Here is a 26292-nt window from a genome sequence, read left to right as displayed (position 1 = left end):
AGACTAAACACTTCAAATCACACTTGATAGAAGTAATAAATCAAATGCTGCTGCAAGAGACACAACATGAATTTAAGGACACAGAAAGACTGAAAGTCAAAGTAAGCCATAAGCCAAGAAATATTACTATATATATATATATATATATATATCAAATTAATTAATCAATTAATATTTATTATTTATTTATTTATTTTCAGCATAACAGTATTCATTACTTTTGCACCACACCCAGTGTTCCATGCAATCCGTGCCCTCTCTAATACCCACAACCTGATTCCTCCAATCTCCCACCCCCCGCTGCTTCAAACCCCTCAGATTGTTTTTCAGAGTCCATAGTCTTTCATGGTTCACCTCCCCTTCCAATTTCCCCCAACTCCCTTCTCCTCTCTAACTCCCCTTGTTCTCCATGCTATTTGTTATGCTCCACAAATATGTGAAACCATATGATAATTGACTCTCTCTGCTTGACTTATTTCACTCAGCATAATCTCTTCCAGTCCCATCCATGTTGCTACAAAAGTTGGGTATTCATCCTTTCTGATGAAGGCATAATACTCCATAGTGTATATGGACAACATCTTCCTTATCCATTCGTCCGTTGAAGGGCATCTTGGTTCTTTCCACAGTTCGGCGACCATGGCCATTGCTGCTATAAACATTGGGGTACAGATGGCCCTTCTTTTCACGACATCTGTATCTTTGGGATAAATACCCAGGAGTGCAATTGCAGGGTCATAGGGAAGTTCTATTTTTAATTTCTTGAGGAATCTCCACACTGTTCTCCAAAGAGGCTAAACCAACCTGCATTCCCACCAACAGTGTAAGAGGGTTCCCCTTTCTCCACATCCCCTCCAACACATGTTGTTTCCTGTCTTGCTAATTTTGGCCATTCTAACTGGTGTAAGGTGATACCTCAATGTGGTTTTAATTTGAATCTCCCTGAGGGCTAGTGATGATGAACATTTTTTCATGTGTCTGATAGCCATTTGTATGTCTTGATTGGAGAAGTGTCTGTTCATATCTTCTGCCCATTTTTTATATGATTATAGAGAGATATATTTTATGATGATTAAACTGTCAATCTTATAGGAAGGTACTAAAATTGTAAGTCTGTATCCTTCTACTAACATTGCTTCAAAATATACAATACAAAAAATATCAGACATAAAAGGAAAATTAGAGAAATGTAAAGTTGTGGTGGAACATGTAAATATACCTCTCTAAATAACTAATAGGATAATTAGAAAAAATCAGCAGAAGTATTAAAGATTTAAGCAATAAGACTAACAAAGCTGACCTAATTTACACATATAGAGCAATACAAACTACAATTGGAGAATATACATTTTTTTTCAAATGCAAACAGGAGACATTTGCTAAAATCAACCTTTTACTCAGTCTTTTAACCAAGTAGTGACAAATTTTAAAATATTAAAATAATTAAGAATATGTTCTCGGATGACAAATAAACCTAATAATGACAAATGGAAACAACAAAAATCTCAAAGTGTTTGGAAATTAAGCAATACATTTCTCAGTAATTCATGAGTAAAAACAAAAATTACAATCAAATTTAGCATTACCTTTATTGAATGATAATGAAAACACAACAAATGGAAACCCGTGGGAGGCAGCTATCTGTGCTTAATAAAATATTCTATGGCTTTAAATGAATATGTTAGAAAAAAGAAAGACTGAAAAATAATCTTAAAATTTAAAATCTTAAAATTAAAGAAAGACTTAAAAATTATCTTATGTTTGCCTTAAAATAAATTTTTTGGGGAAAACAAATCCACATGATTCTTAAAACAAGAAATAATTAAGAATAGAAATTAATAAAAAAGAAATGAAACAAAAAAAGAAGCACACAAAAGTTAATTGCATGTAAATACTAATGAATCAAAAATTGTCCAAGAAAAAAAGAGAAGACATAATATAAGTCCCAAGGATAAAAGAAAGAAGAACAGTACATATTCTACAGATTTTAAAAATATAATAATAGAATAATAAGAAAAATGTCATTCTAATAAATTTAAAATTTAGATTAAATCCATGAATTTATAAAAAACACAACTTACCAAAATGGAAAAAAAGAAGAAATAGAAAATCTAACCAGTCCTATATCTATTAAGTGAAACTGCATGGCAATTTAAAAATTGACATAATTCCCACTTTTATGGTGACAACAGGAAGAGCTATGAAGACCCACTCAACAATTAAACATTTAACCATTTAATAAGTCTTTAGGAATTATCCTAAAGGAAAATAGCCCATGAAGAAACATTCATTAAAGGAAAATCTACCAAAACTTGGTAAAAACAATAAGGGTTCCTGGCATTTGAACCAAGACCTGCTGCCTCCTTCCTCTTCACCTCCAGCTCAGCTTAACAGAAACTATACTCTGGAGGCACAGCCAAAATTACAGAGCTTACTTTCCCCCTCAGTTCCCAATCAAGGTTTATGTCTCACTGGGAGGGCAGGTCACCAGAATTTCTTACCTCCTCCAAATTGGAGTTGAAGAAGCTAAATTCTTAGTGAATGTGACCAAGAAGTCATGGGTTCCTTTCTAGTAACCAGTCACTACCCAAAAGACGGTTGTTTTACCCAACAAGGCAGACCAAGAATAAAGGGGTCCTAAATGCCCTCATCATAGATTCCTCTTAGAGCAGAGATTTCATACCAGGAAAAGCAATCAAATAAATAAATAAACAAATAAAACCAGAGGCTACAGTCCTGCCAAAAGTAGCAGTTCACAGTTTTTGCCCGGGGAGAGAAGTAACCCATAAAAATAGCTTCTCAGCTATCCCCAAAAGAGAGGACTCAATTTGAAACACAATCTGGGGAAGATAAAGCTTAAACTTACACTAGAAAACATTAGCTTTCCTTAAATAAAAGCAACAAGTTAAACTAGAGGCCAGCTAGTACACCAGAGAAAATTAGGGGGAGAGTTAATAAATAAGAGTCTCCTGAGGGTCAGAATAAACTTGAAAGACTGGCCTCAAAAACTATACCTGATTGAATTTAATTGGATCAGACTTTTAAGCATTTTATCCCCCAGGGCTTTGTTGAAAACAGATCAATCAGCCTATAATTAGCGGAGCCTAATAGGCCAAGTGTAATACCAAATGAAGCAAACAGCTTAATACAGAGATCAGAGAAAGAGACAGTCAAAAAGTGTGTTGGCAAAAACAACTGTAATTCCAGGATGCCTGTATATGTGCCTGTTTGCACCCTCTGAGGAGTGATACCCAAAATGTTCACACAGTGGGGGAAACAGCTTCACTAACATAACCTAGTTAAGTCACAAAACAAGCAAGCAAACAACAACCAAACCAAAGAATGCAGAAGGTGGGGGAGTGTTAATTTGTATTCAAATATGTTAAAATATACTACCTAACCTGTGCAGATTTCAACAAAAGTTACAAAATACTCTATCAAGAAAATTGCATTGTACAGAGTAAAATATGATAAGATTTATTCCTTGAGATTGAACTTAATTCCAACTACTATAACAGGGGCAGCAGGGGATTTTTATAATCAATACACAAGGAGAAAAAGTCATTGGATTAAAATTACTAACAGGAACTTGATTAGATATCAAGGGTGGAGGAAGAGGAACTTAATTGACTTTCAAGGGTCGAAGGATTCTTACTAAACTAGCTTACCAGGATTCTTGCTAAAATGAGGATGAAACTAATCTTGACAAAACTAAAACTAATCTTGACAGTCCAAGGACAGGGCCTAATCAAGAAGAAGGCTTGGGATGCCTGGGTGGCTCAGTTGGTTAAGCATCTGCTTCCGACTGAGGTCGTGATCTCAGGGTCTTGGGATTGAGCTCCATGTTAGGCTCCCTGCTCAGCGGGGAGCCTGCTTCCCTCTCCCTCTACCCCATCCTCCTCCCTGGCTTGTGCTCCTGAGCTCTTTCTCTCTCTCTCCCTTTCTCTCTCTCTCTCAAATAAAGTCTTATAAAGAAAGAAAAAAGTCCTTGCATATAAAGTCAGTACAAAGAAAGAAGAATATGAGACCCATGTACAGGAAAAAGGAGGCAACACAAACTATGCTGTGAGAAGTACCAGATGTCAGACTGAACATACAAAGATTTTAAAGTAGCCAATATAAATATCCTCAAAGAACTAACAAACAATGCTTAAAGAAATAATGTAAGATATGAAGACAATGTTTTATATCAGAGATATAAATAAAGAATATCAATATATAGAGAATATCAACAAAGATTTTTAAAAATAAGAAAAACAATGGAAACTCAATCAGATGAGTATAATAATGAAAATGAAAAATTCACTAAAGGTGCTCAACAGATTTCAATAGAAGAAAATATAAGTGAAGTTGAAGAATGACATTGTGCAATCTGAAGAACAAGGATAAAACAGAATAGAGAAAAATGATCAGAGACTCAAAAGATGTAAGACACACCAACATATGTGCAATGGGAGTACCTGAAAAAGAGGAAAGAGAAAAGAGTAGAAGAATATATTCAAAGAAATAATGGCTGTGGATGCCTGACTGGCTCAGTCAGTAGAGCATACAACTCTTGATCTCAGAGTTTTGAGTTCAAACCCCAAGTTGGACATAAAACTTACTTAAAAAAAAAAAAAAGAGTGGCTGAAAATTTCCCAATTTGCTAAAACAAAAAACAAACAAAATCTGGAAAAAGAAGAGCAAATTCAACTGAAAGCAGCCTGAAGGAAGAGTATTCTAAGGATTACAGAAGAAATTAGTGACATACAGAAAAGAAAATATAGAGAAAATTAACAATATTGGTTCTTTGAGGAATGAAATTGACAAAACTTAGGTAGACTGAAAAAAGAGAAAAGACAAATTACTACAACGAAAAATAAAAGAGGGGACAATACTATCAACTTTACTGTTATAAACTGGGTTATAAGGGAATATTATGAACAACTAAATGCAACAAAGTCAATAACTTAGATTAAATGGACACATCCATATAAAAGACAGAAACTACTGAAAGTGACTCAAGATGAAATAAAAATAATGGCCCAAACTACTTAACTTGGTGAAAAACATTAAATCTCCACATCAAAGAATCTCAACAACTCCAAGGATAGAGCAAAAAAGATCTACACCAAGACATAAAATTGAACCATTGAAAGAAAAAGAGTCGAAGTCAATAAGAAGAGTGACTTATCACAAGTTAAGGATACTCAATAAGATTATCATCTAATTTCTCACTAGAAATCATGGGGATCAGAAAGCAGTGCAATGACATATTGAAAGTACTGAAAAGGGGCACCTGGGTGTCTCAGTGGGTTAAGCCTATGCCTTCCACTCAGGTCATGATCTCAGGGTCCTGGGATGGAGCCCTGCATCAGGCTCCCTGCTCAGTGGGGATCATGCTTCCCCCTCCCACTCTTCCTGCCTCTATGCCTACTTGTGACCCCTCTCTCTGTGTCAAATAAATAAAACCTTAGAAAAGAAATAAAGAAATGAATAACAAAGTATATATATATCTCTTTAAATTTTGTATTATTTTATTTTTTCAGTGTTCCAAAATTCATTGTTTATGCACCCCACCCTGTGCTCCATGCAATATGTGCCCTCCTGAATACCCACCACCAGGTTCACCCACACTCCCACCCCCTTCCCCTCCAAAACCCTCAGTTTGTTTCTCAGAGTCCACAGTCTCTCATGGTTTGTCTCTGATTCTGATTTCCCCCAACTTACTTCTCCTCTCCATCCCCAATGTCCTCCATGTTATTTCTTATGCTCCACAAATAAGTGAACCATGAGTTCTATATCTGGTACAACTGTCCTTTTAAAATAAGGGAGAAATTAAGACACTCTCAGAAAAGCAAAAGCTAAGTGAGTTTGTTACTAAGAAAACTGCCCCACAGGAAATGCTAAAAGGTATTCAAATGAAACGACCTCAGTCATATAAGAAATAAAGATCTCTGGTAAAGGTAAATGCATGGGCAAATATAAAAGCCAGTATTACTACACTTTTAATTTGTAACTCACTTTTTATTGCCTGCTTGACATAAGAAATATGCATAAAAATAATTATAAGTTTATGTTATTAGATACACATGGGTAAAGACGTAATTTGTGACAAAACCACAAAAGAGGTAGACAAAAGAATACCAAAGGAAACTGAACACAGGTACACATATATTTGCACATGAATATTCATTGCAATCTTATTCACGATAGGTAAAAGGTGGAAAATCCAAGTTCTCATCAACAGATGAATGTATAAACAAAATGCAGTATATATATCCAATAGAATAATATTCATTTATAAAAATGAATGAAGTTCTGAAACATGCTGCAATATGGATGAATCTTCAAAAAATTATATTAAATGCAGTCAGCCAGGCACAGAAGGACAATATCGTATGATTCCATTTATATAAGATATCTAAAATAGACAAATTAATAGAAACAGATCGTAGATTTGGAGGTTACCAAAACTGGTGGAGGGAAAAATGCAGAGTTATTGCTTACTGGATACAGTTGCTGCTTGGGCTCCTGAAATAGTTTTAGAAATAGATAGGAGTGATGCTTGCATAACTTTGTGAGTGAAATTAATGTCACTATTCTGTACACTTAAAAATTATTTAAATGGAAAGTTTTATGTTATATATGTTTTACTAAAATTTAAAAAAACTACCGAATTGACATGATCTGAAAATCTGTTGTGACTATGTTGCTTCTCCCAGTATTCAATCTCTTGACTGAAGCTTTGTTTGTATTCTCCTTTTTTTTTAAGATTTTATTTATATAGTTGACAGACAGAGATCACAAGTAGGCAGAGAGGCAGGCAGAGAGAGAGGGGAAGCAGGCTCCCTGCTGAGCAGAGAGCCCCATGCGGGGGGGCTCAGTCTCAGGACCCTGGGATCATGACCTGAGCCCAAGGCAGAGGCTTTAACCCACTGAGCCACCCAGGCACCCCTGTATTCTCTTTTGATCATTAGCTCACTCTTAGTCATTTTACTTAATTGTATTTAGTTCTTAGTGCCCCTCCCTGGGACATTCATTATCCTTTCTCTGTTTACCAGAAAGGGGCTACAATTCCTTTTAAGGCTATTGGCTATTAGCACGTCGTCTTTGACAAATCTTTATTTCCTTTGCATCAAAGATATGTGTGTGTGTGTGTGTGTGTGTGTGTGTGTTATAAGCACGAGTGTTGTATTTTTGTAGTGGTGTCATTCTAGTAAAAGAACATATGCAGATATTTGTAGTGATTTAAAAAAAGAAGTTTTACTATGATTCTGGATCTTCAGCCAGCCCCACTTTGTGCTGCTACTTCTAAAATGGTAAAGGTATATCTTGTTTTATTGTGCTTTGCTTTATTGAGCTTTGCAGATATTGTATTCTTTACAAATTAAATGTATGTGGCAACCTTGCTTTGAGCGGGTCTATTGGCTTCATTTTTCAACAGTATTTCCTCACTTTGTATCACATTTTGATAACGTTTGTAATATTTCAAACTTTTTCATTATTATATTTGTTATGGTGATCTGTGATTAGTAATCTTTGCTGTTATTGTTGTAATTGTTTGGGACACCACAAACCGTACCCATGTAAGACAACAAACTTAACTCATAAATGTATGTGTGTCCTAACTACTCCATCAACCAGTCGTTCCCCATCTCTCTCCCTCTCCTCAGGACTTTATGCCCTGAGACATGACAATATTGAAATTAGGTCAATTACTATCCCTACAGTAACCTCGCATGTTCAAGTAAAAAGAAGAGTTGTACGTCTCTCATTTTTAAAGATATGATATGATTAAGTTTAGTAAGGAAGGCATGTAAAAAGTCAAGATAGGCTGACAGCTAGGCCTCTTTCACCAAACAATTAGCCAAGTTGTAAATGCAAAAGAAAACCTCTTGAAGAAAATTAAAAGTGCTACTCCATTGAGCATGTGAATTAGAAAGTGAAACAGCCTTACTGTTAACACGAAGAAAGTTTTAGGGGTCTGGGAAGAAGATCAAATCAGCAACAACATTCCCTTAAAACAAAACCTAATACATGGGGAGGGTGTGTGCTTTGGTGAGTGCTGTGAAGTGTGTAAACCTGGTGATTCACAGACCTGTACCTCTGGGGATAAAAATATATGTTTATAAAAAATAAAAAATTTAAAAAACAAACCTAATCCAGAACAAAGCTCTAAGTCTCTTCACTTCTCTAAATGCTGGGAGAGGTGAGGAAGCTGCAGAAGAAAAGTTTGAAGCTAGCAGAGATTGGTTTATTAGGTTTAAGGAAAGAAGATGTTTCCATAACATAAAAGTACAAGGTGAAGCAGCAAGTGTTGATGCAGAAGCTGCCCCAAGTTATCCAGAAGATCTAGATAAGATAATTCATGAAGCTGGCTACACTAAACAACAGATTTTCAATGTAGACAAAATAGCTTTCCGTTGGAAGAAGATGCCATCTAAGACTTTTGTAGCTAAAGACAAGTCAGTGGCTGGTTTCAAAACCTCAAAAGAAGGGCTGACTCTCTTGGTAGGGTTATTGCAGTGACTAACTTGAAGCCAAAACTCAAGTACCATTCTGCAAATATTAGGGCCCTTAAGAATTATGTTAAATCTACTCTGCCTGTGCTCTATCAATGGAACAACAAAGCCTGAGAGCCAGCACAACTATTTACAACATAGTTTACAAAATGTTTGAAGCTCACAGTTGAGACCTACTGCTAAGAAAAAAAGATTCCTTTCAAAATATTACTGCCCATTGACAAATGAACCTGGTCACCCAAAAGCTCTGATGGAAGGTTCCTGGGTGGCGTGGTTGGTTAAGCATCTGCCTTCGGCTCAGGTCATGATCTCAGGGTCCTGGAATCAAGCCCCGCATCAGGCTTCTCCCTCTCCCTCTGCCTGGCCCTCTGCCTGCTTGTAGCCCCCTGCCTTTGTCAAATAAATAAATAATAAATAAAAACATTTTTAAAAGTTCTGATGGAGATGTATAATGAGATTCATGTTTTCATGCCTGTTAACACATCATTCATACTGCAACCCATGGATAAATGGGTAATTTCCATGTTCAAGCCTTATGATTTAAGAAATACATTTCATGATGCTGTAGCTGCCATAGTGATTCTTCTGATGGATCTGGGCAAATTAAATTGAATCCTGTAAAGGATTCACCATTCTAGATACCATTAAGAACATTCATGATTCGTGGGAAGAGGTCAAAATATCAACACTAACAGGAGTTTAGAAGTTTATTTCAACCCTCATGGATGACTTTGAGGGGTTTAAGACTTCAGTGGAGGAAGAAAACTAGAATTAGAAGTAGAGACTGAATGGAACTGAATTTCTGCAACCTCATGATAAAAATTTAATGGGTGAAGAGTTGCTTCTTATAGATGAGCAAAGAAAGTGATTTCTTGGGATGGAATCTACTCTTGGTGAAGATGCTGTGAAGATTGTTGAAATGAAAACAAAAGATTTAGTACATTACATAATCTTACTTGATGAAGCAGCAGTTAGGATTTGAGAGGATGGACTCCCAATTTTGAGAGAAGTTCTACTGTGGGTAAAATGCTATTGCTTGCGACAGAGAAATTGCATAAGAGAAACAGTCAATGCGGAAAGCTTCTCATTGCTGTCTCTTTTAAGAAATTACCACAACCACTCCAAATTTCAGCAACCATCATCCTGATCAGTCAGCAGCCACCAACATTGAAGCAAAATCCCTTACTAGCAAAACAATTATTATGAATCACTGAAAGCAAAGATGATGGTTAGCACTTTTTGGCAATGAAATTTTTTTTATTATGCATGTACATATTTTTAGACATAATGCAACTGCACACTTGATGGACTATAGTAGAGCAGAAATATAAACTTTTATCTTCACTGGGAAAACAAAAAATTCATGTGACTCTCTTTATTGCAGTATTTGCTTTGGAGATATTGCAATATTTCCAAGGTATGCTTATATACGAAACATGGACAGGATACAGGTAAGACATATGCTTACTTATTTCTAGTACGTTGTTTTACCCCACTCCTGTGTAAGCTCCCTGCCTGGTGAGCTGGGCTAGAACTTTGAAAAAAAGCACTCTGTAATATAGCATATACTGTTTAGAATGCTGACAAAGCAATTTTTGTTGGCTAGACAATTAACGAATAGCAGCTTTCTGGATGTGCTAGCATGCCCAATAAATGTCTATTGCTCACAATAGCTATCATTTTTTAAAAGAATGAAAGTTTTCCAGGTGATATATGTATGTAGATCATGAGGTAGATACTACAGATAATATTCCCATTTTACAGGTAAGTCTATCATGGTTCAAGGAGGTTATACAGCATACTTAAGTTCACTGAGCTAAATGAAGAGTCACATCTAGAATTTATATCCAGGTTTGTCTGACTATATAGCATGTGATCCTAGACACAAGTTCCATTGTCTCTATTTAGAATATATAAAACTTCCATCTGGATCTTCCACAGACATCTCAAACTCAACTTATCCAAGTATGATCTTGCTATCTTTCTCTTGCCCTTATAACTTTCCCTCACACCATTCCTTCTCCTTTTTTTCATGAACCTTATTTCAGTAATTGGTGTCAACATACCACCAACTTTGATGCCTTCTCTCTCATCCTATACAATCAATCAACAAGTCCTGGAGACTCTGACTTTTATTTGGGTATGATCCCATTTGTGTATATATATTTTTTAAAACAGTCTTTAAAAAACGTTTTTAGAGCAATTTGAAATTCACAGTCTTCCAAAGTGGCTATACCATTTCACATTCCCACCAGCAATAAGTAAGTGAGTGTTGCTGTTGCTCCACAACCTTGGCAGCATTTGATATTCTCAGTGTTCTAGATTTTTGTCATTTTAATAGATCCATAGTGGTATCCTGTTGTTGTTTTAATTTGCATTTCCATGATTACATATGGTGTGGAGAATATTTCCGTATGCTTACTTCCCATCTATATATTTTTTTGGTGAGGTATCTGTTATGTTCTTTGGCCCGTGTTTTAATTGGGTTGCTTGCTTTTTTACTGTTGAATTTTATGAGTGCTTTGGGTATTTTGGATAACAGTCCTTTATCAGATGTGTTTTCTGCAAATATTTTCTCCCAGTCTGCGGCTTATCTTCCCATTCCATTGACATCGCCTTTCACAGAGCAGAAGTTTTTCACTTTAATCAAGTCCAACTTATCAATTATTTCTTTCGTGGATTATATTTTGGAGTTGTATCTAAAAAGTTATCATCTGGGGGGCCCGGCTGGCTCAGTTGATAGAACATGTGGCTCTTGATCACAGAGCTGTAAATTCAAGCCCCACATTAGGTGTAGAGATTACTTAAAAATAAAATCTTTAACAAAATGAAATGAAAATAAGAAGTTATTATATCCAAGGTCATATAGATTTTCCTGTGTTGATTTCTTTGCACTTAGTTTTATGATCCATTTTTTATTTAATTTTTGTGAAGGGCATAAGGTCTATGTCTAGGTTCATTCTTTTATATGTAGATGTCCAGTTGTTCCAGGACCATTTACTGAAGTACATTTCTTTGCCTTTGTTCCTTTGTCAAAGATCACTTGACTATATTTTGTAGGTCTATTTCTGGGCTTTTTATTCTGTTCTACTGATCTATCCATCTATTCTTTTGCCAATACCACACTGTCTTGTTTACTATAGCTTTATGATAAGTCTTGTAGTTGGATAGTAGTGTCATCAGTCCTCAAACTTCATTCTTCTTTAACATTGTGTTGGCTTTTCTGGGTCTTTTGCCTCTCCCTATAAACACTGGAGTGACTTTATTGACACCCACAAAATAAATTGCTGGGATATTTATTGGGATCTAACCTTTAAATATGTCTCTAAAACTAGTTTCCCTCACATATGGCTTCACAGGGAAATTCTACCGAACATTTAAAGAATAGTTAATATCTATTCTTCTCAAAACTTTTAAAAAAATGGAAGAGTGAGGAAAGCTTCCAAATTCATTCTATGAGGCCAGCATAACCATGGTACCAACACAAGATAAAAACACCACAAAAAAGAAACTGCAATCCAATATCTCTGATAAATACAGATGCAAATATCCTCAATAAAAAACACAACCCACCAATATGTTAAAAAAATCATTCACCACTATCAAGTGGGATTTTTTCCTGGGATATAATGGTGGGTCAATATTTGAAAATCAATCAATATGATACATCATATCAATAAGAGAAATTATAAAAACCATACAATTATTTCAACAATAGTTGTAGAAAAAGCATTTTCAAGTACAATAGCCATTTATGATAAAAAGTCTTTGACAGTAGGTTTAGAGAGAACATACCTCAACATAATAAATGTCATAAGTGAAAAAACCCACAGTGAACATCATACTCAATCGGGAAAAAATGAGAGCTTTTCCTTTATGGTCAGGAACAAGACAAGGATGTCCACTCTCACCACTTTCATTCAACATAATTGTGGAAGTCCTAGCCACAGCAATCAGACAAGGAAAATAAATAAAGGCATCCAAATTGGTAAAGAAAAAATAAAACTTTCACTATTTGCAGATGACATATAAATATATATTGAAAACCCTAAAAATGCCACCAAAAAACTAGTAGAACTAATAAATGAATTCAGTAAGGTTTCAGGATATAAAATCAATGTATAAAAATCCATTTCACTTCTATACACTAATAATGAAGCAGCAGAAAGAGAAATTAAGAAAACAATCCCATTTATAATTGCACCAAAAATAATAATATATCAGGAATATAAAATTAACCAAGGAGGTGAAAGACCTATACTCTGAAATCTATAAAACATTTATGAAAGAAATTAAAGATGGCAAAAATTTTTACTACATAGTGGGAAAATATTCTACTACACTGTGGAATATTACTCAGCCATTATTACAAGGAATGAAATCTCACCATTTGCAACAACATGGATATTCCATGTTCATGAATTGGAAGAACAAATATTATAAAAATGTCCAAAGTAATCTATAGATTCAATGCAATTCCTATCAAAATCCCAAAAGCATTTTTCACAGACTAGAACAAATAATTCTAAAATTTGTATGGAGCTACAGATCTCAAATAGCCAAAGCAATCTTGAAAATGAAGAAAAAAACTAGAGGTACCACAATCCTCAGATTAATCCCAGATTTCAATTTATACTACCAAGCTGAAGTAATCAAAACATGGTATGGTACAGGAACAAAAATACACTCATAGATCAATGGAACAGAATAGAGAGCCCAGAAATAAACCCATGATTACTCTCTTCAACAAATGGTGCTGGGAAAACTGGACAGCTACATTCAAAAGATTAAAACTGGACCACTGTCTGACACCATACACAAAAATAAACCCAAAATGGATTAAAGACCTCAAAACCACAGAAATTCTAAAAGAGAGCATAAGCAATAATTTCTCTGATATTGTCCATGACAACAATTTTCTAGATATTATCTCCTGCAGCAAGAAAAGTAAAAGCAAAAGTAAACTATTGGGACTACATAAAAATGAAAAGCTTCTGCACAACAAAGGAAACAATTAACAAAACTAAAAGAAAACCTACTGAATGGGAGAAGATATTTGCAAATGACATATCTGATAAAGGCTTAGTATCGAAAATATAAGGAGAATTGATACAATTCAACACCACAAAACCAAATCCAATTTAAAAATGGGCAGAAGAGGGGCGTCTGGGTGGCTCAGTGGGTTAAAGCCTCTGCCTTCGGCTCAGATCAGGATCCCAGGGTCCTGGGATCAAGTCCCGAATTGGGCTCTCTGCTCAGCGGAGAGCCTGCTTCCTCCTCCCTCTCTCTCTGCCTGCCTCTCTGCCTACTTTTGATCTCTACCTGTCAAATAAAAATAAATAAAATCTTTTAAAAAATGGGCAGGAGACAAAAACAGATATTACTCCAAAGAAGACATACAGATAATAGACATACGAAGAGATGCTCAGCATCACTTATTATCGGAGAAATGCAAATCAAAGCCACAATGAGATAGTACCTCACACCTGTCTGAATGGCTAAAATCAACAACACAAGAAATAGCAAGTGTTGGCAAGGATGTGGGGAACCCTCTTGCACTGTTGGTGGAAATGCAAACTGTTGGAGCCACCATGGAAAACATTATGGAGATTCCTGAAACTTTACAAATAAAATTACCATATGATCCAATAATTCCACTACTGGGTGTTTACCCAAAGAAAATGGAAACACCAGTGGGAAAAGATACATCCGCCCCTATGTTTACAGAAGCATTATTTGCAATAGCCAAGTTATGGAAGCAGTATCCATCAATAGATAAATGGATAAGGAAGATGTGGCACACCCCTCCACACATGCACATGCACATGCACACACAGCGGAATATTACTCAGCCATTAAAACGAACGAGATCTTGGGGCACCTGGGTGGCTCAGTGTGTTAATCCTCTGCCTTTGGCTCAGGTCATGATCCCGGGGTCCTGGGATGGAGCCCCACATCGGTCTCTCTGCTCGGCAGGGAGCCTGCCTCTCTCTCTCTCTCTCTCTCTGCCTGCCTTTCTGCCTGCTTGTGATCTCTGTCTGTCAAATAAATAAATAAATTCTTTAAAAAAAAAACGAATGAGATCTTGCCATTTGCAACAACATGGATGGAGCTAGAAAGTATAATTCTAAGTGAAATAAGTCAGAGAAAGACAAACACCATATCACCTCCCTCATATGCAGAATTTAAGAAACAAAACAAACAAGGGCAAAAGAGACAAACCAAAAAACAGGCCCTTCAGAAAACAAAATGATGGTTACCAAAGGAGAGGTGGGTGGTGGGTGGGTGAAAGAGGTGAAGGGGATTAAGAGTACACTTATTGTGATGAACACTGAGTAATGTATAGAATTGTTGAATCACTGTATTGCACAACTGAAACTAATAGAACGCTTTATGTTGTGATGAGCACCAGTTGATGTATGGAACTGTTAAATTACTATATTATACACCTGAAACTAATATGACACTGTAAATTAACTAACTGGAATTAAAATAAAAATTTAGGGGTGCCTGGGCAACTCAGTCGGTTAAGCTGCTGCCTTCGGCTCAGGTCATGATCCCAGAGTCCTAGGATCGAGTCCAGTATCGTCCAGTATCGGGCTCCTTGCTCAGCGGGGAACCTGCTTCTCTCTCTGCCTCTGCCTGCCACTTTGTCTGCTTGTGCTCTCTCTGACAAATAAATAAATAAAATCTTTTAAAAAAAAGAATGTGATAGCTTTAAAATAAACATTTAAAGTAAAGAAAAAAATAATACAGCACTGCATGTTAAGTATACTGGAATTAAAATTTTTTAAAAGGAAAAAATTAAAAAACAATAAACAAAAAGGTAAACAATAAAGAAGACTAGTTTTCCTCTCCAACTCTTCTACCACTACACATTTAAGCCACTACCATGCTTCCTGTTTAAATGAATGATGCCAGCATACTTTTAAATGCCAAAGTCAGAAACATGGATATTATCCTTCACTTTTGTTCCCTTACTTCCCTCAATCTCCTCAATAACCAGTTCCTGAGAACCCAACATTTTAATTATCTTCCACCTCTGTCCACTTTTGTTTTCCAATCTTACTGTCTGTTATTGCCCTGGTTCAGGTTCAGGACCCCTCCCCCCCAGTCACTTCTCTCCTGGAATAATGTGAAAAATTACCTGCTGGCCTCACTGTTATGTGTTGTTACCATCTAATGGATTAATTTTTTCAAAATAAAAAATCTTATAAAAATCACTGCTACTCAGTATTTTCTTTCTTTCTCCCATGGCCCTGTGAGACATGTACTGTTAGAAAAAAATTTTTTTTCGGGGGATGATGTAGTGAAGAAGAAACCGCCACCTTCTCCAGAATAAAAAGGAACTTTGAGTTATTTACATATGAGCGTTTAGCAGCTTGCGGCCTTGTTATCATGGAATGCTGAGAGAATATGCAAGAAGTACATCTTTTGGTTATTTAGAAGATAGGAGTCCAAGATCTTATGTAGGATAATTACTGTAAAAATGTCAATTATGCATAAATTCATAATTTAAATCACAAAGAGTGTATTTTGGAACTTAAAAATGTTCAAAAATTCCTCTGAATTACAAATGCTCATAAGAAGCAAAGAAATTGATGAAAATAAATAATAAAGGTGAACTTGTAGTGCCAGATAAAGTAATACATTTTTATCTTTATCTATTGTTTTTTAAAGATTTTATTTATTTATTTGACAGACAGATCACAAGTAGGCAGAGAGGCAGGCGAGATAGAGAGAGAGAGAGGAGGAAGCAGGCTCCTTGCTGAGCAGAGATCCCAATGCAAGGCTCGCAGGGTTCAATCCCAGGACCCTGAGATCATGACCTGAGCCAAAGTCAGACGTTTATCATGACCTGAGCCGAAGGCAGAGGCTTAACCCACTGAGCCACCCAGGCTCCCCAAAGTAATACATTTTTAAAAGTGACTTCTTGACAATAGAGAAAATAACTAAGGAAGAGCATTTGAAGTTGACAGATCTCGGAACAACTTGGTTTTTAGAATATGATAAAGATAGCCTTTCAAATTCAGCAGTAAGAGCTAAATAATTTTTTTTATAATGCTCTAATATTATGCTCACTTGGACACCAGACAATCTGGACCCAGACTTCTCAACCCAAGGGACAAGAGTTCATTGCCATCTTTATCCTCATCAGGGAGTACCATTAAGTAAACCTCTATATATTCACAACATAGTATGGCCATCATAACATGAATGTATAGATATTGACAGGTAGGTCTCATCAATTCATAGGGAGGACACATGGAAAAGTAGGTAAATTGGAGCTAGAATCTCAGGCTTGACTACTCCAGTGTTAAAAGGCATTGCATAAAATTTTGAAACTGCTTTTTCATCTGTAAAGTTAGAATTATATCTACAACATAGGTATAAGTCCATGGTTCTAAATGTAAAAAATACAAATAGAAATCACTGTATTTCTAGCACTGAGCTATGTTTAAGAGGACATAACTGACCTACTGGAAATGACATTTGGCTGACATTTTGGCTAAGTAGTTAAAACCCATTGACATGAACATATTTTGAGGATGATTATGGACTACAAGGAATAGGACAAGAAGAGTTTAGAGAAATTAGCAGTTTTCATGAACTGGTTTAGTCTGAAAAGACTACAGGTTAAAAAGGTTTTTAATATGGTCCTGGCTATGATGAGATGGAATAGATACTCCCATGCATTGTTGATGCAACTGTTAATTGGTATAGCCTTTTAGGAGCAAAATATGGAAATATTTCTAATAATTAAAACATGTTTAATATTTGTATTGAGGTGAAATTCACATAAAATAAAATTAACTATTTTAAGTTTATAACTCAGTGGCATTTAGAATATTCACTTTGTTGCGCAACTGTTCACTTTTATCTGGTTCCAAAACATTTTTATTACCCCCACAAATGAGTCCCTTTACCAATTTACCCATTCTGTTCTCTCTTCAACCCTGACAACAACTAATTCATTTTTTGTCTTTATGTATTTACATATTCTTGACATTTGATATGAATGGAATCATCCAATATGTGACCTTTCATGTGTGGTCTCTTTTACTTAGCATATTTTTTTTTTCAAGGTTCATCCTTGAACCTTGTAGCATGTTATCAGTCTTTCATTCCTTTTTAGGGTGGAATAGTATTCCATTATATGAATACATTACATTTTGTTTATCAGCTCATCAGTTGATGGGCATTTGGCTTGTTTCCATTTTGAGTTTTATTTTTGGAATAACATGAGGCAGGGGTTTGATCTCATTCTTCTGCATGTGGATTTTCAGTTGTCTCATCACCATTTGTTGAAGAGCTTATTCTGTCTCCCATTGAAAGGACTTGTCATCCTTGCTCAAACTCAATTGACAATAGATATATGGGTTTATTTCTAGACTCTCAGTTCGATTCCATTGATCTACATGTCTATTCTTATGCCAGAAGTACATGGTTTTACTATAAATTTGTAGGCTTTTAAAATAAGAAAGTGTGAGTCTTCTTACTTTCAGCATTTTTTATTTATTTGGGATTTCTCACAATTCCATATTAATTTTACTCTCAGCTTTTCTATTTCTCAAAAATAGACTTCTTATTTTGATAGGAATTGCATTCAATTCTTTCATTGCTTTGGGAATTATTGTCGTCTTAACAAATATTGAGTCTTCCAATCCATGAACATGGAACATCTCTGCATTTATTTAGGTCTTATTAATTACTTTCAGCAATTCTGTAATTTTCAGTGTACAGATCTTGAGATACCTTAAATTTATTCTTAAGTATTGTATTCTGTTTTGTGCTTTTGTACATAGAATTGTTTTCTTAATTTCATTTTTTGATTGCTCATTCCTAGTGTATAGAAATACAACCAATTTGGAAGAGCTGATTTTGTATCTGGCAATTTGCCAAGTTCATTTATTAGTCTTAGTAGACTTCTTACATATTCTTTAGCATTTTCTATATACAGGATAATGCCATTGGCAAATAAAAATAATTTTGCTTCTTTTGTTCCAATCTGGATTCAATTTTTTTTCTTGCTTAATTTCTCTAGCTGGAACTTTCAGAACTAAACTGATGGAAGCAAAGATCCTTGTCTTATTTGTGATCTCACATGGAAAGTTTTCAATTGTTCACTATAGAGTATGATCTAGCATTGAGTTTTTCATAAATGCCCCTTATTATGTTGAAACAATCTGCTTATATTCCTAGTTTGTTGAGTGTTTTTATTATGAAAGGGTATTGGAGTTTGACAAATGCTTTTTTTTTCTCTATCAATTGAGACGATAATGTGTTTTTCCTTTTCCTATATTAATATAAGATTTTGACATTGATTTTCATATGTTGAATAACCCTTGAATTTTGTGGGTAAACCCCAATTCATCAGGATATAAAATCCTTCTGCTGGCTTAGTTTGCTAGTATTTTGTTGAGGATTTTTCTTTTAAGATTTTATTTATTTATTTGACAGAGAGATAGTGAGAGAGGGAATGCGAGCAGGGGGAGTGGGAGAGGGAGAAGCAGAGTTCCTGCTGAGCAGAGAGCCAGGATCATGACCAGAGTCAGGGCCCTGGGATCATGACCTAAGCTGAGGCCAGAGGCTTAACAACTGAGCCACCCAGGCAGCCCTTGTTGAGGATTTTTGCATCAATATTCATCAGGACTTTGGAGGTGATTGATATGTTTATGGTATGCTTTGTGGTAAATAAACAAACCAACAAAAATATGTACATATCACATGATCCAGCACTCTCACTACTTAATATTACCATGGAGATATATGCACACAGGTGCACAGGAAAGCATAGATAAATGTTTATTATGACATTGCTTGTAAGAACCAAAGTATTGGAAATAGCTCAAGTCATCAAAATGGAAATGTTAGGGCGCCTGGGTGGCTCAGTGTGTTAAGCCTCTGCCTTTGGCTCAGGTCATGGTCTCAGGGTTCTGGGATCAAGCCCCAAATCGAATCGGGCTCTCTGCTCAGCAGGGAGCTTGCTTCCCTTCCTCTCTCTCTCTGCCTGCCTCTCTGCCTACTTGTGATCTCTGTCTGTCAAATAAATAAAATCTTTAAAAAAATGGAAATGTTAAATAAACTGTGGTCTATCTATATCAAGGAAACTACACAATAAATAAAAGGAATAAGATTCTTATACTGACACACCTCCAGGAATATTGTTGCATAAAAACAACAGGGCAATAGATGTAATTTTACAATATTTAGTTAAAATGCAAAACAGAAATATATAAATTTCTAGATGGATATCCATCAAACTAGTGTGTTTAATTGTGGGAAGGGGATTGAAATTGGAGGTGTGGGTAAAACAGTATATTAAGATGAAATAGACTATCTCAGTGAATTTTAAGCAGTTTATTACTCATTCACATCATAGTTTAATGAGAGTTATTGGTTTTCCTGCATGGCTCTGCTCTATTGATTATTCAGGTATCTAGCCTGCATTCATCTCACAGTCATGTGTTCCAGATGGTACACATGGTTTCCAAGATCACTGAAAGGAGATGGAAAGATTACCGAGCATTGTTTTAGAAGTGTCTTATATTACGTTTGGTAATATAAGATATTACGCTGGGACCCCAACATATGTGCAAGGGAACTTGGAAAATCTAAGAGATCACATACTTTTTGATCAAGCAATCTTACTTTTCAGAATCTATTCTGTAGAAATACAATCACCAGTAATTTGAATATATGTGCAAACATTTTAGTTGCAGACAGCATTGTTTTTAGTGGGCAAAGTATAGAAATACATGTTGAGTGATGGGGAACAATTTTAATAACATACAGTACATTCATACTATAGAAAATAGATTCATTTGTATTTATATTTGTGGACCTCTGGAAAGTCCTATAGGACTTCCATGCTGAGAAGAAGAGAAACAATACAAGTAACTCAAAGTCATATAAAGAAATAAAGGACAACAGTAAAGGTAGCTACATAGGTAAATATAAAAGCAAGTAGTTTTTCATATTTGATTTATAACTCTTTTTTTCCTATATGACTTAAAAGACAAATGCATAAAACAATAATTATAAAGCTATGTTAATATGCACACTCACCATTCATCCTGTTTCAGCTGAGTTGTGCAGAAGTCTCCTTATAATGGTTTATGATTCCTAATTAAGGGTTCCTGAAAGTCACAATGTAGTATTATAATATGTAATTAAAATGAAAAACAGAAATACATAAATTTCTAGATGGATATCCATCAAACTGAGAAGTGTTATAGGGAGGAGATTGAAATTAGAGGTATGGTTAAAGCAGTATGAACCAGGTAATTAATTATTTATGACGATATTATTTGTGACAATAGAAACATAAAGATACATGACGTCTTTTCTTAAAGATTTTATTTATTTATTTGAGAGAGAAAGAGAGCAGGAGCTGGGAGGGAGGGACAGAGGGAGAAGCAGACTCCCTGCTGAGCAAGAAACCCAACATGGGGCTTGATTCCAGGACCTTGAGATCATGACCTGAGCCTTAGGGAGATTCTTAACTGACTGAACCATGCAGGCACCCCAAGATGCTTTATGTCTTTACTTAAAAATATTCCTATATTGATGCTTTAATATAAGAATCTCATTCGTTTTAACTCTTGTGTAGTTTTCTTAGCATAGATAGACAACTTTTTATTTGACCTTTCCCTTTTAATGACCTAGGCTATTTCTAATATATTGGCACTTACAATGACAGTAAACATCCATCTATGCTTTCCCACGCATATGTGTACATATATCTCTATGGTAATACAAAGCAGTGGAAGTGCTGGGTCATATGGTATATACAAATTTTTACTGGTTTGTTTATCTTTTTTTTTCCATCTGTAAAGTCTATTGGGGTTATAGAGATATTTTCCCACTATTTGTCATGATATTGAAAATATTTCTTCACAGGCTGTTTCTTCTCTTTGCACATTTTATATTTTTTTCTTTATAATTTCTGGATTTTTTTTCATGCTTAAGAAGATAATGACATCACAAGACTATACATGTTTTTAGTTAATTTTCATTGCAATATTTTATTCTTGTTCTTCACATTTACATTCTTTCTCTCTTTTTAAAAGATTTTGTTTCTAAGTAATCTCTACACTCATTGTGGTACTCAAACTTACAACCCTGAGCTCAGAGTCATATGTTCCACCAGCTGAGCCAGCCAGGGGCTCCTTGTTCTTCGTTTTCATCTTTAGTCCACCCGGGGTGTATTTTTGTGTATGTGGTGAATAGGAATCTATGTTCATTTCCTTCTGATTGGATAGCACATGTACTTGATTCTTAGGTTTAAAAAAATCCTTATAAATATGTGAAATCCTTAAATAAAAATTGTTTATAGCTAAACATTTGCTCACTACTATGATTATTTCCTTAGGACACATTCCAAACTGTAGAAATATTGCATCATGGTATATGCAATATATACAGCATTTGGTACTTACTGTGAATAGAAGCAAAAAAAAAAATGGATGTAGCAATTTACTCTCTCAACAAGTATGAGAATGCCTACATCCTCAACAAAACTGAGTATTGTAAGCAAACATTTGTCTATTTGATAGGCAATTTTTAAATTTTATTTTCCATTTGATTTTTCATCTCCTACTGAGGCTGAATAATGTTTATTGTTCACATAGACTTACTTGTTAGATACACAATTTTTAGGCTATGATAACCACCATTTTGACTTTCAGGAGCCCTAAGTTATGAATTGTAAACCATTTGACTCTTTGATTATAAGGAGACTTCTGCACTGCTTAGCTGAAACAGGGTCTATGATGAGATTATATGAAGCAATAATGGAGACCATGATATCATAGGAGACCCCAAATGGAGGGCCAGGGCAAAATGCAGAGATTCTGATTCAGAGTAATAGTATCAGTGTGTATGGGGACATGTGTCCAAATTTTGCATTTTTAGCAAGTACTCCAGATGATTATAATGTAAAGAGTTATTTGAGAAATCAGTTATGCAATGTTACAATAATTTTATAGACTGAATATGAGAAATAATCCCTTTCCTGTTGGGTCCTACTTGAAAATGCAAATTATAGTTTGCAGTGAAATAGATTATTGCCATTTTATGCAAACAGAAGTAAAACTGGGCCAAGAACACTAGATTTTAAGTAAAAATTTATTACATATCCACTATATATGTCACTAATCAAAAGAAGTATAATGAAATACATGATACGGTATTTACTTTGAGATGCAAAATGCAAGAAGTCCAATTAGGAAATAATGTTTAAATATATATATATATATATATATATATATATATATATACCTATATGTATATATATACATACATATATATATATATGTATGTGTATAATATATATAAGTATAGCTATGTGTGTGTATATATGTGTTTTTGTAAGACTAAACATATATATATTTATATATACACACACATTTGCACTAAATATATGTACAATACATATTGTACATATGTACACTAAAAAGTACATATACATATATAGACATATATGTATATGTTTATATATAATGTTATATATATTATATATATATATATTAGTCTTACAAAATTTTTCCATGTTTCAGGAAGGAAAGTAATAGAAAGATGGGGATAGCTTTCTTAGATCTATTTTCTGCATTGTTTTGTGCAATTTATACCTGTCCCCTGAGAGTCTTCTGACCCAGCAGGGCAGGCCTGCAAGGAACCTTCAGGAAGAGATCATCTCAAGAGGAGGAAGACAAAACCTTAGTCCTTAGACCTAAGGCAACTCTAACTGCAGGGGTTTTTTTAATTCTAACTGCAGGGGTTTTTTAAATTCTAACTTGTACCTTGGTCCAACTCCAAAAACGGCTTCATCATGTCCGACCCCTAACACAGAGGAGGGGTCCTGGGATTGAAAACAAAAGAGGCTGTCTTGCTAGGAACCCTGCAAGGCATTGTGGCCCAAGCAGTCTCACCTGTGTGAAGGGTCCCCATGAAGCAGAGAGGCTTCAGAATACAGAGTGAGGGGTTCAGCCCACTAGGGACTCCAGAAAAGTGAGTGAGTTTTGGCACCTGGGCGGACCCCAGTGCACCAGGAACAGTGAGGGCCAGCAGAGAACAATGGTCCCAGCAAAAGAGGCAGCAGGTGCCCAGCAGGGGAGAACCCAGGGGACAGAACCCAGGGGAAGAGGAGGGCAGGGCTCAACAAATACTGGCATGAAGCCCCCACTGCCTTGCCTACTAATGGACTTGTTCCTGACCACAGGTGAGTTGTGTCAGGGCCCGCCCTCAAATAACTGATGCTCTGCAGCAGGTTGGGGTTCTATATGCACAGGTGGGAACAAGAGTCCACCAAGCGCAGCTCAGAGTCACCTCATTTCTTCCTCACAGCAGCCCTGTGAGCCAAATGTTTTCCCTGTAAAAAAGACTGAGTCTTAAAGCAAGTATATCTGTAATAATTGCCATTTTATTCCTCTGGCTAAAAGATCCAGAGGTAATTTGAAGTTTACATTTCTTTTTTATAGTTCTGTTGTCAGAAGTTTATTAAGTGTTTTACTGTCCTTCAAAGGTGATTGACAAGGTTTTTGTGTCTGTTTATTTTAGTTTTTTGTGACACAATACACACACATACACACACATATATATTCATTTTGTGGAAAACGAGAAGATGCCGATAGTCAAAAAAGAAATGAAGTACAAATCACACAGAGGTTCACTGTTAACCTTTTGGTGTATAATAATTCATACTTTTTCTTTTGCATTTTGTCATATATAAATGTACACATATGTGTATATATATATATACACATATACACACACTGTTTTGCAACTTATTATTTTTACTTTACAATATAAATAAGCATCTTCCCATGCAAATGAATAAAACATCCTCATTAAATGAGTGCGATTGGGTCAAAAGATGAGACGTTGGTAACAGGAGTCATATGCAAATCAAAGGAACACTGGAGGATAGGAGTAAAAAGGTAGCAATATCTAGCAAGAAAATGCAGACAAAAAGACGCCAATGGTGGTAATATTAGTAACAGAAAATAGTTGAATTCAGGGGAGAAATGCATTAAATGGGATAGGGACGGTCCAGGGAATGCCTATGGTTAGAATGCAGAGCCCTAAATTTCTTTCTCAGACCCCTTATCTCTTCCAAACACCTTTCCATCTCATCTCCCTCCCTCGTCATTTCTTCATCTTTAAAGTGCCTATAGTCTATGTCCTCTTTAAATTCCTCGAGGGACTGAAGCAGCCTTTGCCTAAAATTCCCCTCTGTTTGCTGGCGTTCAAATTCTCCATAGGGGCGTTCTTCCTCTCTCTTTGGCACGCTGTACTTGGGCTTTCCTTCATTTTCTTTGCAGGGTTTTTGCATGATGTTGTTTCCAGCTTAAGCCCGGGGAGAAAATGTAGAGCGAATTGCTTCATTTCTTTTGATTCAGGTTTGTCAGTTTCTCTTTAAAGCAAGATACCTAATCTCCCACCCGCTGCCACACAGGTCCAGCCCATTGAAGTTTGAGATACCGCCCCTTCCTCCCGCACTCCAACTCCGCCTCTTTTCTCCTCCCTCTGCAACCCACCATTTCCCCAGCAGACAAGGCTAATGGCCTCTCTGACGGGCCCGGGAGAAAGGGAGCAGACCAGTAGTTAAGCTGTGAGGCGGCAAATTTTACCCAGCTCTAGCCCTTCCCAATTTCCACCCTCAGAGACCCGGGCTGAGTGCCTCCCTCGCACTGACCTGTGAGGATTCGGGATAGTTTCTCTTCTTCTTGCCTCGAGATGTCTGTGAACACAGACCCTTGGACCTGCAGACAGAAAGGAAGGGAGCGGGGAGAAAGGAGCTCTCTCTGTGGATCCACCAGTCCGAGAGACAAGACACTCATTATCTTGAGCCCGGGATCCTCACAACCGTCGTTGTCCAAAATTTCCTACCTCCTGGTTCCTCCTCCTATCCTTATCCCTTCTTCCTGGATCCCTGCCTCCACCCCCAACCCCTCACCCTTTTGGCCTAGCCATTGCGAGGGCTGCTGTCCCCTCGCCACCCCCACCCCCCACTGCAGGACCCACAGGCAGCCACTGAATGAGAGGAAATATTTTCAAGTTAGTCTAAATTTCTGCCTCCACCACAGGATTCTAGCCATTCCCCACACAACAGCCCACACCTCATTTCCTCAACGGAACTGGAGGAAGAGGAGGATAAACGGAAAGCGTGCCAATCCCAGAGAAGCCAATTATTTCTAAACTAACACTCTATCTGTAGGTGTCTCTCCGGAGACTTCCACCTACTCCCCACCGTCCTTTCAAACAAATAAATAAATAACAATCATCTCCCAACGAGTTTGCAGGGATTTGGGCAAAGTGAGCCTGGACCTATTCCTGTCGCTAGATTCAGCCACTACCACCCGAGGCGTCCCAGCAGTTTCCTCAAACCAACCTTCTGAGATTTAATGAATTTAAGTCCTCTTTCTCTTGGCCACAAGCAGGAACGCCTACAGGACAGTAAGGAGCTGGTACCCAGAGGAGGAAGAAGCCCGGGAATATAAGGACTTCGCAGCAGCTGCTGGTCACGTGAGGATTATGTCATCCTCCAACTCTGGCCCCCACTTTCCCCTCCCACCAGCTGTGCTGTAGAAATGCAATGGCATACCAACCTCCCACCTCCCCACCACACCAGGCCCTGTCACTCATTTTCATCACTGCTAATTCCGGAGGTCAAAAGTGACACCCTTCTCCCTGTGGCTGGAATTTGCCTTTCTCTGATTACCAGAGAAGGGCTGCATCTTCCCATAGTCATGTTAACCACTGTTACTTTAGTGGTTGTGTTGAG

General features: G+C 36.4%; 2 protein-coding genes across 6 annotated transcripts in view; both read right to left on the bottom strand.

Annotated features, from left to right (window-relative positions):
- Positions 1-25973, bottom strand: part of TCEAL9 (transcription elongation factor A like 9) — a 44969-nt gene extending 18996 nt beyond the window's left edge. For 4 of the 5 annotated variants that reach the window (XM_059157937.1, XM_059157941.1, XM_059157939.1 and 1 more), the window contains exons 1-3: positions 25900-25969; positions 25204-25270; positions 20574-20644 (exon numbers count right to left, since the gene is read on the bottom strand). The gene's annotated coding sequence lies outside the window, so the exon portion shown is untranslated. Of the gene's footprint in view, positions 1-20573; positions 20645-25203; positions 25271-25899 lie in introns of all 5 variants that reach the window. The other variant, XM_059157940.1, reaches the window with a different exon arrangement.
- On the bottom strand, positions 23047-25964 carry TCEAL7 (transcription elongation factor A like 7). Its single transcript, XM_059157942.1, has 3 exons — positions 25900-25964; positions 25204-25270; positions 23047-24854 (listed from the first exon to the last, which is right to left on the bottom strand). Exon 3 carries the CDS (start codon positions 24838-24840, stop codon positions 24538-24540), a length of 303 nt encoding a protein of 100 aa, XP_059013925.1. The 5' UTR covers positions 24841-24854; positions 25204-25270; positions 25900-25964; the 3' UTR covers positions 23047-24537.
- Positions 25974-26292: the final 319 nt, after the last annotated feature.

The sequence above is a fragment of the Mustela lutreola genome, chromosome X (assembly GCF_030435805.1).
Source record: "Mustela lutreola isolate mMusLut2 chromosome X, mMusLut2.pri, whole genome shotgun sequence".
NCBI lineage: Eukaryota > Metazoa > Chordata > Mammalia > Carnivora > Mustelidae > Mustela > Mustela lutreola.
The sequence above is the reverse complement of the archived record's forward strand: the minus strand, read 5'-3'. Positions and strand labels throughout refer to the sequence as shown.

Coding starts and splice junctions, on each gene's coding strand:
- TCEAL7 (XM_059157942.1), bottom strand. CDS start 24,840: ATGCAAAAACCCTGCAAAGAAAATGAAGGAAAGCCCAAGTACAGCGTG.